Source organism: Phalangium opilio, unplaced genomic scaffold (genome assembly GCF_054372755.1).
Source record: "Phalangium opilio isolate 3A_F unplaced genomic scaffold, DU_Popi_V2 ptg000045l_1, whole genome shotgun sequence".
Taxonomy (NCBI): Eukaryota; Metazoa; Arthropoda; class Arachnida; order Opiliones; family Phalangiidae; genus Phalangium; species Phalangium opilio.
The window spans coordinates 4,263,892-4,278,339 of NW_028324168.1; the positions used below are offsets into that span (position 1 = coordinate 4,263,892).

The 14,448-nt window shown below is 34.5% G+C and overlaps 1 protein-coding gene across 5 annotated transcripts in view; it reads right to left on the bottom strand.

The window, feature by feature from the left end:
• LOC149676880 (uncharacterized) overlaps positions 1–14,448 on the bottom strand; it is a 45,768-nt gene that overhangs the window by 8,408 nt on the left and 22,912 nt on the right. For 3 of the 5 annotated variants that reach the window (XM_089837797.1, XM_089837793.1, XM_089837794.1), the window contains one exon: positions 836–1,024. In XM_089837797.1, coding sequence (XP_089693923.1) covers positions 836–986 — 151 coding nt within the window. In that variant the 5' untranslated portion in view covers positions 987–1,024. Of the gene's footprint in view, positions 1–835; positions 1,025–3,464; positions 3,638–3,916; positions 4,124–14,448 lie in introns of those variants that run through there. The other 2 variants (XM_089837795.1, XM_089837796.1) reach the window with 2 other exon arrangements.

Genomic DNA, 14,448 nt, shown 5'->3' on the forward strand with positions numbered 1-14,448 from the left:
CTCCAGTTTGTAACCATTGACAAACTTATGGTGATTATATCTTATGAACTTATGATAGTGGACATTTATAGAAGGTCTTTCTTTACGACCATAAAACTGTCTTGGCTACTTGGGAGCGCGCAAGTATCCAATAAAATTCTTCCGCTACCCACATTTTTATGTCTCGAAGTAAAAGGAAATTCAATGCTTTCAGAGGATAGCTTTCATCTTCATTAAAGATCTAACAGCTTGTGGAAAAATTTACGGTATACAAAATAAGCTTTTCTATTGCATCTTAAGAAAATTTAACCAAGCGAAAAGGATGTCCCATAAGCCTATACTTTAGTTAATAGGAACCAAACCTAATTAATACGCCAAATGGGCGTACCAAATGATACCATCAACCGAATAAAAACGAAAGTAGATAAATCCCCAGTCTTACAGACGTTATCAAAACCAGTCTACCGATTAACTTCGACAGCAGTGTCTTCCCTGTTACGACGTAACTATGACGGTCTACCATGCACACCACTTCACTGCGTCAGAGGCAAGTGAGAGATAAGTAAACCCTTCTAGACGTTTGAACACCATTAACTTCGACTTAATAAATTTCTTATCGGTTCAAAAACAAAGATTCAATTTCCTTACAGCACGAACTGAAGGACACCGATTTCAAAGGGACTACAACCTCCGAGACATTCTTTATTAATGACCCCTCACCTCCCACACATACACTCATATAAGAAATATTTGACCTTTTCGCTGTGACAAAGGTCGTGTTCCTTGGTGGAGCGGGGGGGGGGGGTCAAATTCTTTATATATATAAAAAAGTAATAAAACTAAATGTTTGACTCACGATCTCTTTGAAGACATGGTCCTGCCTTGAGCGGCGACTCCAGGTAAGTATTTTGGGACGAAGATTGGTAATGAGATCCGAAACTGGCAGTGGTCAAATGAAATCCTAGTATCAAGGCCAACACGAAATACGTCGCCAATCGAAAAGTCATGTTAGTTGACCGGCCATCGTTACCTGCCAGCTATCTGGCTGCAAAAACAAAATTAATAGAAAAATAAAAAGGTCAATATTTTTTATCATCACAGTTATAGCGGTAGGGCTACTGGTTCAATTCAGTTTTCATCGGAAATTGAACTAAAATTTCGAAACTTTAATCTGTTTTTAAGCTGCTTTTATAAAAGATTGATTTGCTAGCGATTATTCAAGATTAACAAACTGTAATATCGTTAAGTAGTTTTAGGGATTAAATAAGGGCCAAAATATAAAACAAGAAACTTGGAACCTGCATTAAAGTCGAGTTATTAATGGAGTTTCCAGTTAAAATGTCGTTAGAAAAATAAAACTAAACGTTCGAAGTGAATTTGTAACAAATCGTTCGGATAATTTAAATATCGTTATAGGAAGGCGTCGAACCAGCTGTAGAGAATCGATTTCAAAGCATTGCATCACGACCCAATATTGACGTGTAGGCCTGCCAGCTGAAACTAATTCAGCTTCACTTATTTAGTGAATTACGCAACGTCTCTGAGCTAATTGTAACTTTACAATTACTACAACTTAAACCTAATTCTTGAGCCTTTGCTACATCAATAGTTTGAACTGAGTATCTTAGACCGAGGCTTAAAAGTCAATACAAGACGACGACAAGGCTTAACAACGAATTAACCCTAATTTCTTAAGCCTTTCCTACATCAAGGGTTTGACCTGAAGTTGCGTTATGTGTATCTTAAAGACCGAGGCTTAGTATTTAATACAACACGACAAGGCTTAAGGAAAGTGTATATATATATTTCTCAACTCTAGACATCAGTTATTTTGGTAAAAACTAGCCACGGATTATTGAGTTATTGCGAGAAACGTCGGTTCACTGGCTTCCAAAAATTGGCTAGATGTCAAATTTAGTATCTTTCAAGGGATGAGACGGTTCTAAAGTAACTTCACGACTAACGCGATTTATTAGGCTTTTACTAGCTTCCTAAGAGAAAAAGAAAATATTTCGTTATGTTTACAGACTTCGATTTTCAAACGGAAAAGTTTCGGCAAATATAATACTTAATTTGGCAAATTTGTTTCAAAATACTCTGGATATTTCGCATTCCGAAATTTACCTATAAAATGTGCTTCAACAATAAATCAGCCGTTTTAAACAAAATCTCGAATTCAATGATGCTTTTTAATCTCTTTTTAACGAGGGTTTTGAAAAGATTCTTCAATGACACAGAAAAACGCATAACATTGAAAGCCCATAACTTTTACGTTTAAATTAAGTTTAAACCTGCTTTTGATTCAGTTTGAGACGTGTAAAACGTTTATAAAATAAAACTACATCCTTCACATTACAAGCTTCTGGTAATTGCTAAGCCTTTGAAGTAAAAACATTTAGGCCTAAAAAAAGTCCCTTGAGCTTATGGAATAGCAAATTAAGAAGAGAAAAAAATATGTCATTTCGCTAATTGGAAATTTCACATAAAACGTTTTCTTGAGGTAAAAAGATTAGACGCAGTCCCGTGGACCCCAACTTGGAAAACAAAATAATTTATTATAGTACGTACATCTAATATAGTTATATAATAAAAATCGCTTTTTAACGGTCATTGGTCAAAGCAGCTCCATAGAGGTACGGATAAGGCATGCAAAAAAGAAAACTTAAGAGTTCCACGTCATAACAAGAGATTAAGGTCAAACACGGATTAGGGGAACCATTAGGGACTCTATAAATGGAATTTATCCCCCGGAAATGGTCTCTGAAAATGTCCCGCGCTCCCATTAGAAGACCTAATTGTTTTTAGGGTCACATGACCCATTTTTCGACTTGATACGAGTGCAAGTTAAGTCCAAACTTTTGTACCGCGATAAAATTATGTAATGGTCAGTGCAAAATAAACTGACCATCCCTAGTGGGCAAAATTGACCCCTATCTGAAAGAAAACAGAATCTGTTGGTTCTTCGCTATATAACTGCCGGAACAAATTCGGTCTACTGGGACCTACATGGTTTTCATGTCAATAAGGGTCGAGTTAGAGTTCGAAGACTTGGGACAAAGTGCCCGGTTGTACCAACCTTTTCCATTAATGGGTATATAGATAAAATGCGGGTCTGTTTGTTTAGGATTCTGGGCAGGTATGGATGGTCATAAGTTAATAATAGTTGGCTCTAAGTCTCCACTTCATGACCGTCCAAACTCCAAAGTCACTTATCACTTTCTAAATTAAATTTAAGGGAGTCATCCTTAAAATACTCTAGATGCAATCTTAACTCGAAACGGCAATCAAAATGGAGATAGAAGTTAATACATTTTCGACTCGAAAATTTATTTCCCAAACGACATCCCCTTAAAGGGATAGATTTAATTTTAGAAGTAGGATTGGAGTATTTACGGTTAGTATTTACTTCAGTCCGACTCATGGCCCAGTATAGAGCCCCTCCCTCCAACACGTAACGAAAAGTTTAAATTATCTTATTGGCTCACTTAAACAACGTTTTGATGACGTTGCTGACGGGGACGGCGAAAAACGCGTAATTCCTTTTCACCTCCGTCGCTATGAGTATGACCCGCCTCTTCTTTCATACACCTCCGTCGCTATGAGTATGACCCGCCTCTTCTTTCATACCCCTCCGTCGCTATGAGTATGACCCGCCTCTTCTTTCATACCCCTCCGTCGCTATGAGTATGACCCGCCTCTTCTTTCATACCCCTCCGTCCCGAGGAAGGGGGTCCGGGACTTTGACGCTCGTCCACATTACTCTGTTCTCCATTCCTACTTCTAAAATTAAATCTATCCCTGAAAACTTCAATATTCCCTAACTTTTAACTAACACGGGCATATTCTCAAAAATACCGTCTCAACCCTGTAATATAATTTATTTCAAATATTATACAGCACCTAAAAATTCATAGCGCCGCTAACTTTGTCTACATACCACGACGGGTCATAGCATTGGAAAGCGTATCCCTGAGTTCTCATTCCCAAGTCATGAGTCACACTGTTTCTAACACGGAGCGCTGGTAAAAGCAAGATGTACGATAGGACCAAAACAACTAATATACCAGAATTAGAAGCCAAAATATCAGAGAATTGGCAAGGGCGTTTTAAAAAAGTATTTAAAACAGATACATCCCTGCCTGCCTGCCAGCCAGCTCGCACCTCTAACAGCAGCAGCAAGACATCTATGCGAATATACAGGGTGTTTCTGATAAGTCTGCATGCATAAATTAAGGGGTTGATGTTCTTTGAGAAATAAATTTTGAGTCGAAAATGTATGTAACTTCTATCTCCATTTTGATTGCCCTAAGGGACACCGTTTTCTAGTTAATATTTTCAAGATTGTTTTAGGGAGACCCCTTATATTACATTTTCGACTCAAAATTGATTTCGCAAAAAACATCCCCCTTAATTTATGCCATGCAAACACCCTGTACATTAAGAAATTTGCTTGACTGAATGTGTCATCGAGATGGTAAACAAAATTCTCAAAGTAAACTTAAAAATCTAGATTAGGGTCTCGTGCGAGATTTAGTGTTTGTTAGCCTATAAGGAGGCTGATCTTTATAACAGCCCTCCAAGTTGAAACAATGTCAGTCAAAATGAGAAAACGCGCGGGTTACAAGGCGTCAATAACAAAAGGGGTAGTATAGCAAGTGGTGACATAAACAGAATAAATAATTTTTTTTTTGGCCATCCCAGCTCAGAGGACGACGCAACATCTGGTAGGTATGTCGACGCAAAAACCTTATAGATAGGGCTTCAAAGTTGCCAGTCCTGCACCAAATTTGGATGGTCCGTATTGTTTGAAGTCATATCTTAATTATAAAAGTCTTTGTTGTCCATCCACATACCTAATCCATGTTCCTTAAGTCTTGAGACAAGAAGGAACATACCTAATCCATGTTCCTTCCGTCTTGAGACAAGAAGGTGGTCAACACAGCCGACCTTTTTACACTGTTTCGAAATTTATAGTGACCTTGATATAGTTCCCATGCCATACCATTTTCAATAGGAGACCTGGCTTGTGTAACACCTGAAGCCTGGCCTCCCTGTGTAAATGGTATGGATCCTCCTAGCATGGGAACTATGTATACCAAAAAGGACATACATCTCCAAACCCTCCCACGCATCTAACTTCGAACAGCGAGTTCTGCCTGAGAGATTAAATTTAGAACGATTTTAAAACTAACCATACTGATACTTTTCCTTTAAGAAAAATAATTCGTGAAAGACTTCTATACTCAAGCTCGCGTGTTACTGTTGGGGGTGGGAATTTTAAAATAGCTTTGAAGGTCTCATGGCAAAAAGAAACAACCAACTACAGATCATTTCATTAATAACTTGCAGTGAAACCAACACACAGGCGGGAAAGAGGCCGTCCTTGGTTATTTCCCTGGCTTCAACCAAGAGGCAACACCAGACGGAGCAAGCCCGAGTTCAGTACTACCGACTCGCGTTAACGCCTCTAGCGGAGCTTCTTGGCCGCAGGGAAATAACCCAAGAAGGTGAAGGTGACCTCCCGTGCCGCCTCTATGGTGTATTTCTCTCCTCTTCAGGAATTTATGAAATGGTCTATATATATACGTACGGGTGGTTCCTCACATACACAACAAAAATGAATGAAAAGTTAAAAACAACCAAGGAAAAAAATACAGCTAAACCGTAACGTCACTTTTGAATAACAACACAAAATCGTGATTACATATATTACCACTCAAAAGTCGTGCTGGCGCGTGACGTGAGTAGATTAGAAAAACACGCCAAAGACCAACGGTTAGCTTTGTTTTTCCAAGTATTAATCTAGCTTAATGACCTGCGCGTTCCCAAAAGTTTGTTTATGCCCTCGTAATCCAATGCCAGTCGCACACCAATGAGTTTCAAGCCTCACTAACCTACGCACTCGCTGATATAGTAAATATTCGTAGGCTCTAAAACCGCTACACTTTCTATTAATTTCATTTGCCATTGATACACTAGAGCACCCCGGACATCAAAAATAGTATTAGCACTCCGAGAAAATTCTTGTTTAATTGAGAAACGCTTTATAAGTGATATGTTCCCCATAAGTATGACACTACCTAATCCTATAATTTGAAATGCTAGAGACATACTATGAGCTAATTCAAGAACGACAAGCGAGAATTAATTGTCTACACTCGGTGGTTAATTTTGCAGGACCATTCCATCTTCCTACTTAATCTGAATACTAATCCTTTGACAGCGCCCCAGTCACCAAGCGTCGCTCGCTTTACCTCGAGAATCTATGACCTAACTCCCTCACTTCATAACAAGCTCCAGTTTGTAACCAGACATTACAAACTTATCATGAAACATATCTTATAAACTTATGGTGAATTCAGTTATATACGCGACCAGCTTAATTACAACAACCGCAGCCCGGAAACTGGTTATTCGCTTATTTAAAAATATTTAAGAAAAAAAGAAAGGAAGGACGTGGTCCTTGAGACTTGTGTTTATGTATTAAAAACAATTGTGACCTAAAAAGGCTAAGTAAGAACAGTAAACAAATACCTTCAGATCAAAAACGAAGTAAGTTGATAAAAGATTGTTCTTATAATTGTCTTTTGGCAGTACAAAACCCAGTGCCGGGGGTTTTTTGTAGACGGGAAGTATTTATTCTTGGATACCAGAATTAGATTCTCAGATTAGAGGCATCTTAGCGTAGCATCCCTATAAATAACTTAATACTCTATCTCTCTTTCTCTTTCTCTTTCCACTACAAAGTTCTCGAAGTAAACATTATAATCTAAGAAAATAAAGGGTTAAACAAGAAACAAAATAAATTCTAAAAGTAGGGTATATTTAAATGCGGTAGAGAAGAAAGAAGACAAAAGGAGATCGTGGTTTTACAATATACAGGGTGTTTTTGATAAGTCTGCATTCATAAATTAAGGGGGATGTTCTTTTGAAGTAAATTTTGAGTCGAAAATGTTATACTTCTATCTCCATTTTAATTGCCCTAAGGGTTAGCTACTGTTTTCGAGTTATGATTTTCAAGAGTGTTTTAGGGATGACCCCTTAACTAAATTAGAAATTATTGTCTTAATCAGTTTCTTAATTAAATTTAAGGGGCCGTCCGTAAAATTAATACTCTGGATGCAATCTTAACTCGATTTGAAACATTGTCCATTAGGGGGCAAACAAAATGTCATAGATAGAAGCTACATTTTCGACTCAAAATTGATTTCCCAAAGAACATCAACTCCTTAATCAGAAACACCCTGTATATAGTTGAACCAGGTAGCTATTTATATTTAAATAAAAAGAATTAGTATCTTAGTCCAATTTTTAGTAATTTATCAGCCCGCCATTTTCCAAGATGGTAGCCTATTAAAAGGGTCCTTACTATATAATAAATTTTACTTCTACTTATCAACTTTTGTTCCGAAACTACGATTGAATATTATGAATTGAATTAAATAATATTTTTTTTAAACTAAATTATACAACGATAATAATAACAACCGTCAATTGAAATTAACATAAAAAATAAGTAAAAAAAAATTAAATAGAATTGCAACATTGTTAAAACATTGTGAATAAAATACAAAAAAATGAAATTTTTTTGCTAACCTTGAACGATGGATGATTATGTTGCAAATATGTTAAACAACAATCTTCCGAAAGAGAAAAAAATTGCGCCTCCGGCAATAGACGCAAAAAATGGTTTAGAAGTATTTGAGACACAAAAACCGCAACAGAAAAAATTGTTTCCTAAAGCTATTTACAAAGTCTCAGTAAAATCCAGAATATTTTACATGTTGTTTTCACTTTTAAACCATTATTCAAAACTTGAAAAAAAAATAAATTCAAATAAATTTGAATTTTACGTTTAGTAAACTAACAAAAAAGAATTCTATTCTTTTTTTTATTCTAAACTTTTTTAAAGAATTATTTCAAATAAGTATAAACGACGTATAAAAGTGTACCCGGCGCCACTCAGACTGAATCAAAAACTTGCAAATAACGATTGAAATAAAATTGATATAATATTATAGACAATAATATGACGATAACATTCTGATAGAACAATACAATACAATTAAAAAATTTCAAAAAAAAATAATATAAAGGTATAGTGTAGGCATGGTAATCAAATCAGTGCCGTGTTGATAAGATTAAAAAAAATGATTTGCTACATCAACGAGCTAGCTAGCTCCTTATCGAACTAAATTTCTTATTAGAAATTACGTTTTAAATATATATGGAATTAAAAATAAATTATTACAAGATAAAATTAACCTACGTATATATTTGTTGCACGTACTCCTGGTGTAAGTCAAGTTTCTGGGCGACAAAGTTTACGTGATCCATTTTTCTTTGGGTTCTCCAAAACAATAAGATTTACGATTATACAGGGTGTTTGAGAAAGGTCCATCAATAATGAAAGGGCGTATTTATTGGGCCATTTTGAGTCGAAAATGTTCTATGACATTTTTCCGTTCGGGCCACTGTTTTCAAGTTATGATTGGAGTAATTTACGGATGACCCCTTAAATTTAATTAAGAAATTGAAAGACAGCGCTAATTTAATGAAGGGGTCATCCCTAAAATATTCAAATCATAACTCGAAAACCGTGGCTCGGACGGCAAAATGTCATAGAACATTTTCGACTCAAAATGGCCCAATAAATACGCCCTTTCATTATTGATGGACTTTTCACAAACACCCTGTATAAGTTTTTTTAAACCGAAACAATAGAGCTACAATTCGAACCGTCCAAAATTGCTCAATGCACTGCAACGTATTTTTCATTTTAATATAGTTATAATCTTATCAAAATATATACAGGGTGTTTCTGATACGTCTGCTATAAATTAAGGGGGGTGATGTAACTTCTTTGGGAAATCAATTTTAAGTCGAAAATGTTCTGTACTTCTATCTATGACATTTTGATTGCCCTAAGGGTTAGCTACTGTTTTCGAGTTATGATTTTCAGGAGTGTTTTAGGGACGACCCCTTAATTAAATTAAATTGGAAATAATTGTCTTGAAATCAGTTTGATAATTAAATTTAAGGGGTCATCCGTAAAATTAATACTCTGGATGCAATCTTAACTCGAAAACAGTGTCCCCTTATAGGGCAATCAAAATGGAGATAGAAATTACTTCATTTTCGACTCAAAATTGATTTCCAAAATAACATACCCCCTTTATTTAAGCATGCAGACTTATCAGAAACACCCTGTATGTATACTCCGATACACCCTTAATCCCCATTCAATACAATTCAACAATCAGGTATAAACACAATTAAGAAATATAGACGTTTCTATAATTACGAAATTTAAATAATAAAATAATCCATTTGTCAAATAATATAAGGTTGTTGACTTATAGTTAAAAAAAAAAAAAAAAGTGACAATAATAGCTTTGGGGCATCATAATCTAGTTTACTTTATATTTTTGCATAGTCATAAAATTTGCATCCGCGATTTCGAGGGGTTGGAAACTTTTATTGTATTTTGGATAAATTAAACGGGAATATCATCCCAAAAAACGTGTTATACCGTACTTGTATACGTTAAAAAGATTACAACTGCTTGGTAAATACCCCAAGTTCATTCGCACTAAGCATAAGATTTTTGTAAAAGTCTTTTTAAAAATTCCCAAAAATTGTCAGATTTGAGGCTATATAGAGTAGTGTCATTACTACGTAAATGCAAACGTCATACTCTTCTATCTCTTAGCTCAGTGTCATCCCCCTAACAAGAGTGCATGAGACTAGAGGGATGGAAACACAGTCTACACCCCCTTTCAAACGATACTAGTCTATTATCCCTTTAGAGGGAAGTACGCAGCCCCTCGTTTTGGTTGTTTTTTTCTTCATTAGTTTTTATTTTTTAAATAAAAAAACCTTCGTCAACCCTTGGACTGTTGTTTTCACTTTATTGACCTTGAAAAGCTAGCAAATAATCATTCAAACCTATCAAATTATTTTTCCCCATCTGCGTAAAGCCCTATACATAACATAAAACTGCAAATCCTTTCAAAGTTCAAAACGTCTCATCTACCATCACGAACTAAATAGAATTTTGGAAAATTTCCATCCTGATCATCATAAACAAGATAATTAATGTCTTACCTCTTTTTTAAATATTACATATTCCATGAATTAGGTATAATTTACTGCTCATATGGATTACGTAATTCGAATAATGATCACGCTCTCACGTAACATGGAGGAAAGTTGAAAATACTTCAACGCGAACTTTAAAAACGCTAAGCCTATAGTTTTAAAATTCGAAATTAAGCGAAATCACGCGCCCGAATGGTCCAAAGGAATTATGGGTACAGAAGGTTCATTGCTAAGCCTAAATTCAAATTTTCTAGGATACTATAATACACTTCAAACCCAAATTTTTAAATCGACGAGTTGGTCTATTTCGTAACGAAATTAGGCCTAATCACGTGCTAAGTTAAGTGAACTGAAGGTTGTAATGGAATTATGGGTAATGAAAAGGCGTAAAAGATCTTCGTTTAACGAGAGAGTCGTTGCTAAGCCTAAATTGAAATTTAGTCTTGGGAATTATAGAACCCTTCAAATCCAAAATTGGAATTGCCTTATGCAAAGTCTATTAAATTATGAAATTAGGTCGAATCACAAGCTAATTTCAGATATTAATTAATAGACTAATTAGAAATGATGTAATTTAATTAGTAGTAAAACAGGTAAACGATTTTATTAAACGGGGGAAACATTGCTAACCCTAAATTTTAAAATTGGGTCTTTTGAAGAAGGCCCTAGAGACAAAAATTTCAAAGCAAGATTGAGCTAAATCCAAATTAATTTAATTTAATTTAATTGAATTGAATTAATTTAGAAGAATGCAGCCCTAATAACTTAAAATAAACGAGCTATATTAAATGAGGTAAACATTGCAAAGCCTAAAATTTTCAAATTAGGTCTTTTGAAGAAAGTCCTAGAGGCAAAATTTTAAAATAAAAATTGAGCTTAATCCAAATTAATTTAGAAGAATGCAACCCTAATAACTTAAAATAAACCAGCTTTATTAAATGAGATAAACATTGCAAAGCCTAAAATTTTCAAATTAGGTCTTTTAAAGAAGGTCCTAGAGGCAAAATATCAAAATAAAAATTGAGCTGAATCCAAATTAAATTAATTTAATTGAAATAATATAATTTAAAAGAATGCAGACCTTACAAGCTTAAAAATTTATACTTTAATCAGCTGGCTTTAAGGTATGCTGGGCAGACAGAAATAAGGAAAGGCGGTAGTGCTAGTATACCTTTTTCTTTGGGCTAACGTTCCCCACGATCGAAAACAGAAAACTGGGAAGCAATTAGCGGGAAATTCTCCACCCCACCCCACCACGCCCCCTCTCAATTCCCGCCCCGGTAACAATAAGCAGAGTAGGGTAATGATGTTCTATGTCTTCTTCGATTTCTATCATAGAGATAGTATGCCTACACAAAGGGAAAGTCAAATTTGCAATAATGGAAAGCCATTATTTTGATTGGCTTCCAAGTATAATAATTAGAAGAGCAATTAGGAAGGCAGCGTGTTTAAGTTAATTGGGAAGGCATTTAAATTTTAAAGTGTCTAGTCGATTTAGAAATTGGACGTTAGAAATTTAAATATAGATTAGGTATTAAATAATTCAGGTGATGTACATGTATTAAATAAAATAGTACACTTAATTTCCCCAAAAAAGCAAAATACGCAAAATGCAAATTATTTATTTCAATTTAATTGATTTAGTAATTCATCGATCCAATTCAAAATTTAAATTAAGTAACGGTCCCCTCGGCCTGGATAAATTACTCTTAGTAATATCTAGTTTATGTTATAACCATCATTAAATTTAATATATTTAAAACGGAAAAACAAAAGTTACGCCCAATTAAAGACATAATTACTTATATATATTTCTAGCCATAATTAAAAAATTGTCTGAATTAATTCATATTTTCAAATCATAATCATATCAATTGAACCCCATTCAAAACTAACTTTAGTAACGGTTCCCTCGTTTAGAGAAATTTGTCTTTCGAATGTCTAGTAGGCCTACCTACAACGAACCAGTCCGTCGTTGATTGGATTTAATACAGAAAATAGAAAACAAAACTTTTACGTCTAATAACAAGACGTAAAAATATAATGAATTTTTAATCCAAATTCAATTGAAACAAACCTATGCGCGCTGTCGAGTTCGGAAATTATAATTAAATCCCAGAAGGGTTCAACTATAATATAAAAAATAGACTGGGTTATACCTTATCAGTCACTGAGAGAAAAACAACAAAAAGTTCCGTATTGAGACAACAAAACAAGATGACACCGGCCATATTACCGTTTTGCGCTGCCTCTAGTACTAGACTAGAATCTAGTTACTATTAAATTTATTATAAGGTGGCCTTGGCTTATATATTATTTACTGTACTCAATTCTCAGTGAGGAAGTAAAATAATATCATTTGAAATAAAATTTGTCGCGCCACCTATTAACTATAACATCATGAAGTTGAGGAGCATTTTGAGTTTTAAAACTCATCTGAAACTTTATTTATAGCCAAAATGTATCATGTCACACGAAAAACTGGGAAAGAAACGGGGGCGAAAAAGGCGAACCAGCCGTAATGGTACTGAACAATCGTTTTGCAGTCCCTAAGAGCACAAAACGAAAAAGCGAATGAACTTAATATTTCATATGTTAAATAAAATCCTTTCGTTTTATTTATTCTTTACCCCGAATCAGAATTCTATTTACCTTTCACGGAAAAAAACAACAAAACAAATAAAAATTCTTCTCTAGGGTTTCCGAAATGAAAAGCCTTTAAAACTTTAAAAGTAAAAAAATACAAAAAAATACCAAAAAATAAAATAAAATTCAGTAGTACAGTACATCTACTGTGAGCGAATTTCTTCAAGACTGTGTGAGTAGGCCGGGATTTTATCTTTAGAGACATTCACAAAGCTCTCTCCGAAGATTAGATTTACCATAGGATTATCATGGACACAGAAAAACCTACCAAAAGGATTCTTGCTCTGTATTCTATATAAAAAAAACTTTTTTCTAACAAATCCATTTGTACGATCAGAAATCCATAAACATGACGAAAACACTGAACTTAAAGGTCAAGTTTAGGCAAAATAACATTATACCTTAAAACTGAGTGTCCTTTTTCAAAAAAATAGAGCGAAAATATTAAAATAAATAAATATATATAAAGGGTAGTCGAGGTTGGTTTATTACGAATTTGAACACGTAATCAAAATTGTTATCTAAATCCCTAAGTAACTAAAACAATAACGCTAATAACCCCGTGATTTTAAGATAAACGATATACCCTTGATAATATTTATCGCGATTGCGTTAAACGATTCTAATCAGAATTACGTCCGTATTTAAATTTAAATTAACGTAATACTTATGAATAAATAATAAAAGCATATTATTTCACGAAGTAGATAAGGCAAAAATATAAATTATTTCTTAAGAAATTAAAAAAAAGGAATCAAATATATATCTAGTTGAACTAAGTGGGCGTGGCAGTGAAACTAATTTTCCCTTCAATACACGCGCAACAAACCACACACTTTATTTAATAAATTTCTTTCGTATTCCAAATTAAAACAATCGATTATTTATTCAATCGATAATTATCGGGAAAGCTAACCGAGGAAATAACCATTTTATAATCGATTAAATAATGACAGAAGTTAAAAAAAAAAAACAAATCGAACAATATAAAGGGAAAGTAAAGCTGTCAGAAATTGGGAATCTTCAAAATTGGGAACGAGAAAGTGAATTGGAAAGAAATCAACCGATACGTAACATCTGTTCTTGATCCCACGGGTGTCAAAAAAAAAATGGAAGATGTCGCATTGTCCCCGATAAAAAAAAAGAAACGTCAAATCAGAGTCTATATAGATGTAGAGTTTCCTGTCACATATCATAAGATAATTGTCATACAAGTCATATATAAGAAATGGTTCCAGAACTAAATCCCTACGACATATGAGGAAGGAAGTTTGATACTGGAGTGGTATAGACATAGTTGGGAACCGTTCCGTGACTGCTTAAAAATCATAGAATGCTTAATTTAAAGGTTGGGCATCATTTTGTGCAGCCATCTCTCGGTGGATATATTTTTATTAGCTCTTAATCACGTGTAAATAGTAGTTCTCGTTGCTCTAACCAGGTGGCGCCTATAGCTTATTCTTAAACCAAAACCGGGGTGGGGGTTATTTACTACTCCACCCCTCTATCTCCTTCAAGTATAAAATTCCCTCCAAATTACGACCAGCTGGATGGTTACGGACTTCTGCTACGACATATCGTGTCGTAATATTCTGTCCCAGACAGAGGCCCGAGCTTTGCAGGCAAAATGATCCTTATGCTGCTGCATTGACAATGTATTCGGTTTCAGTATAAAAACAAAAAATCAATACCAAGCAAAAAAACCAAAATAGGGGGGCTCAT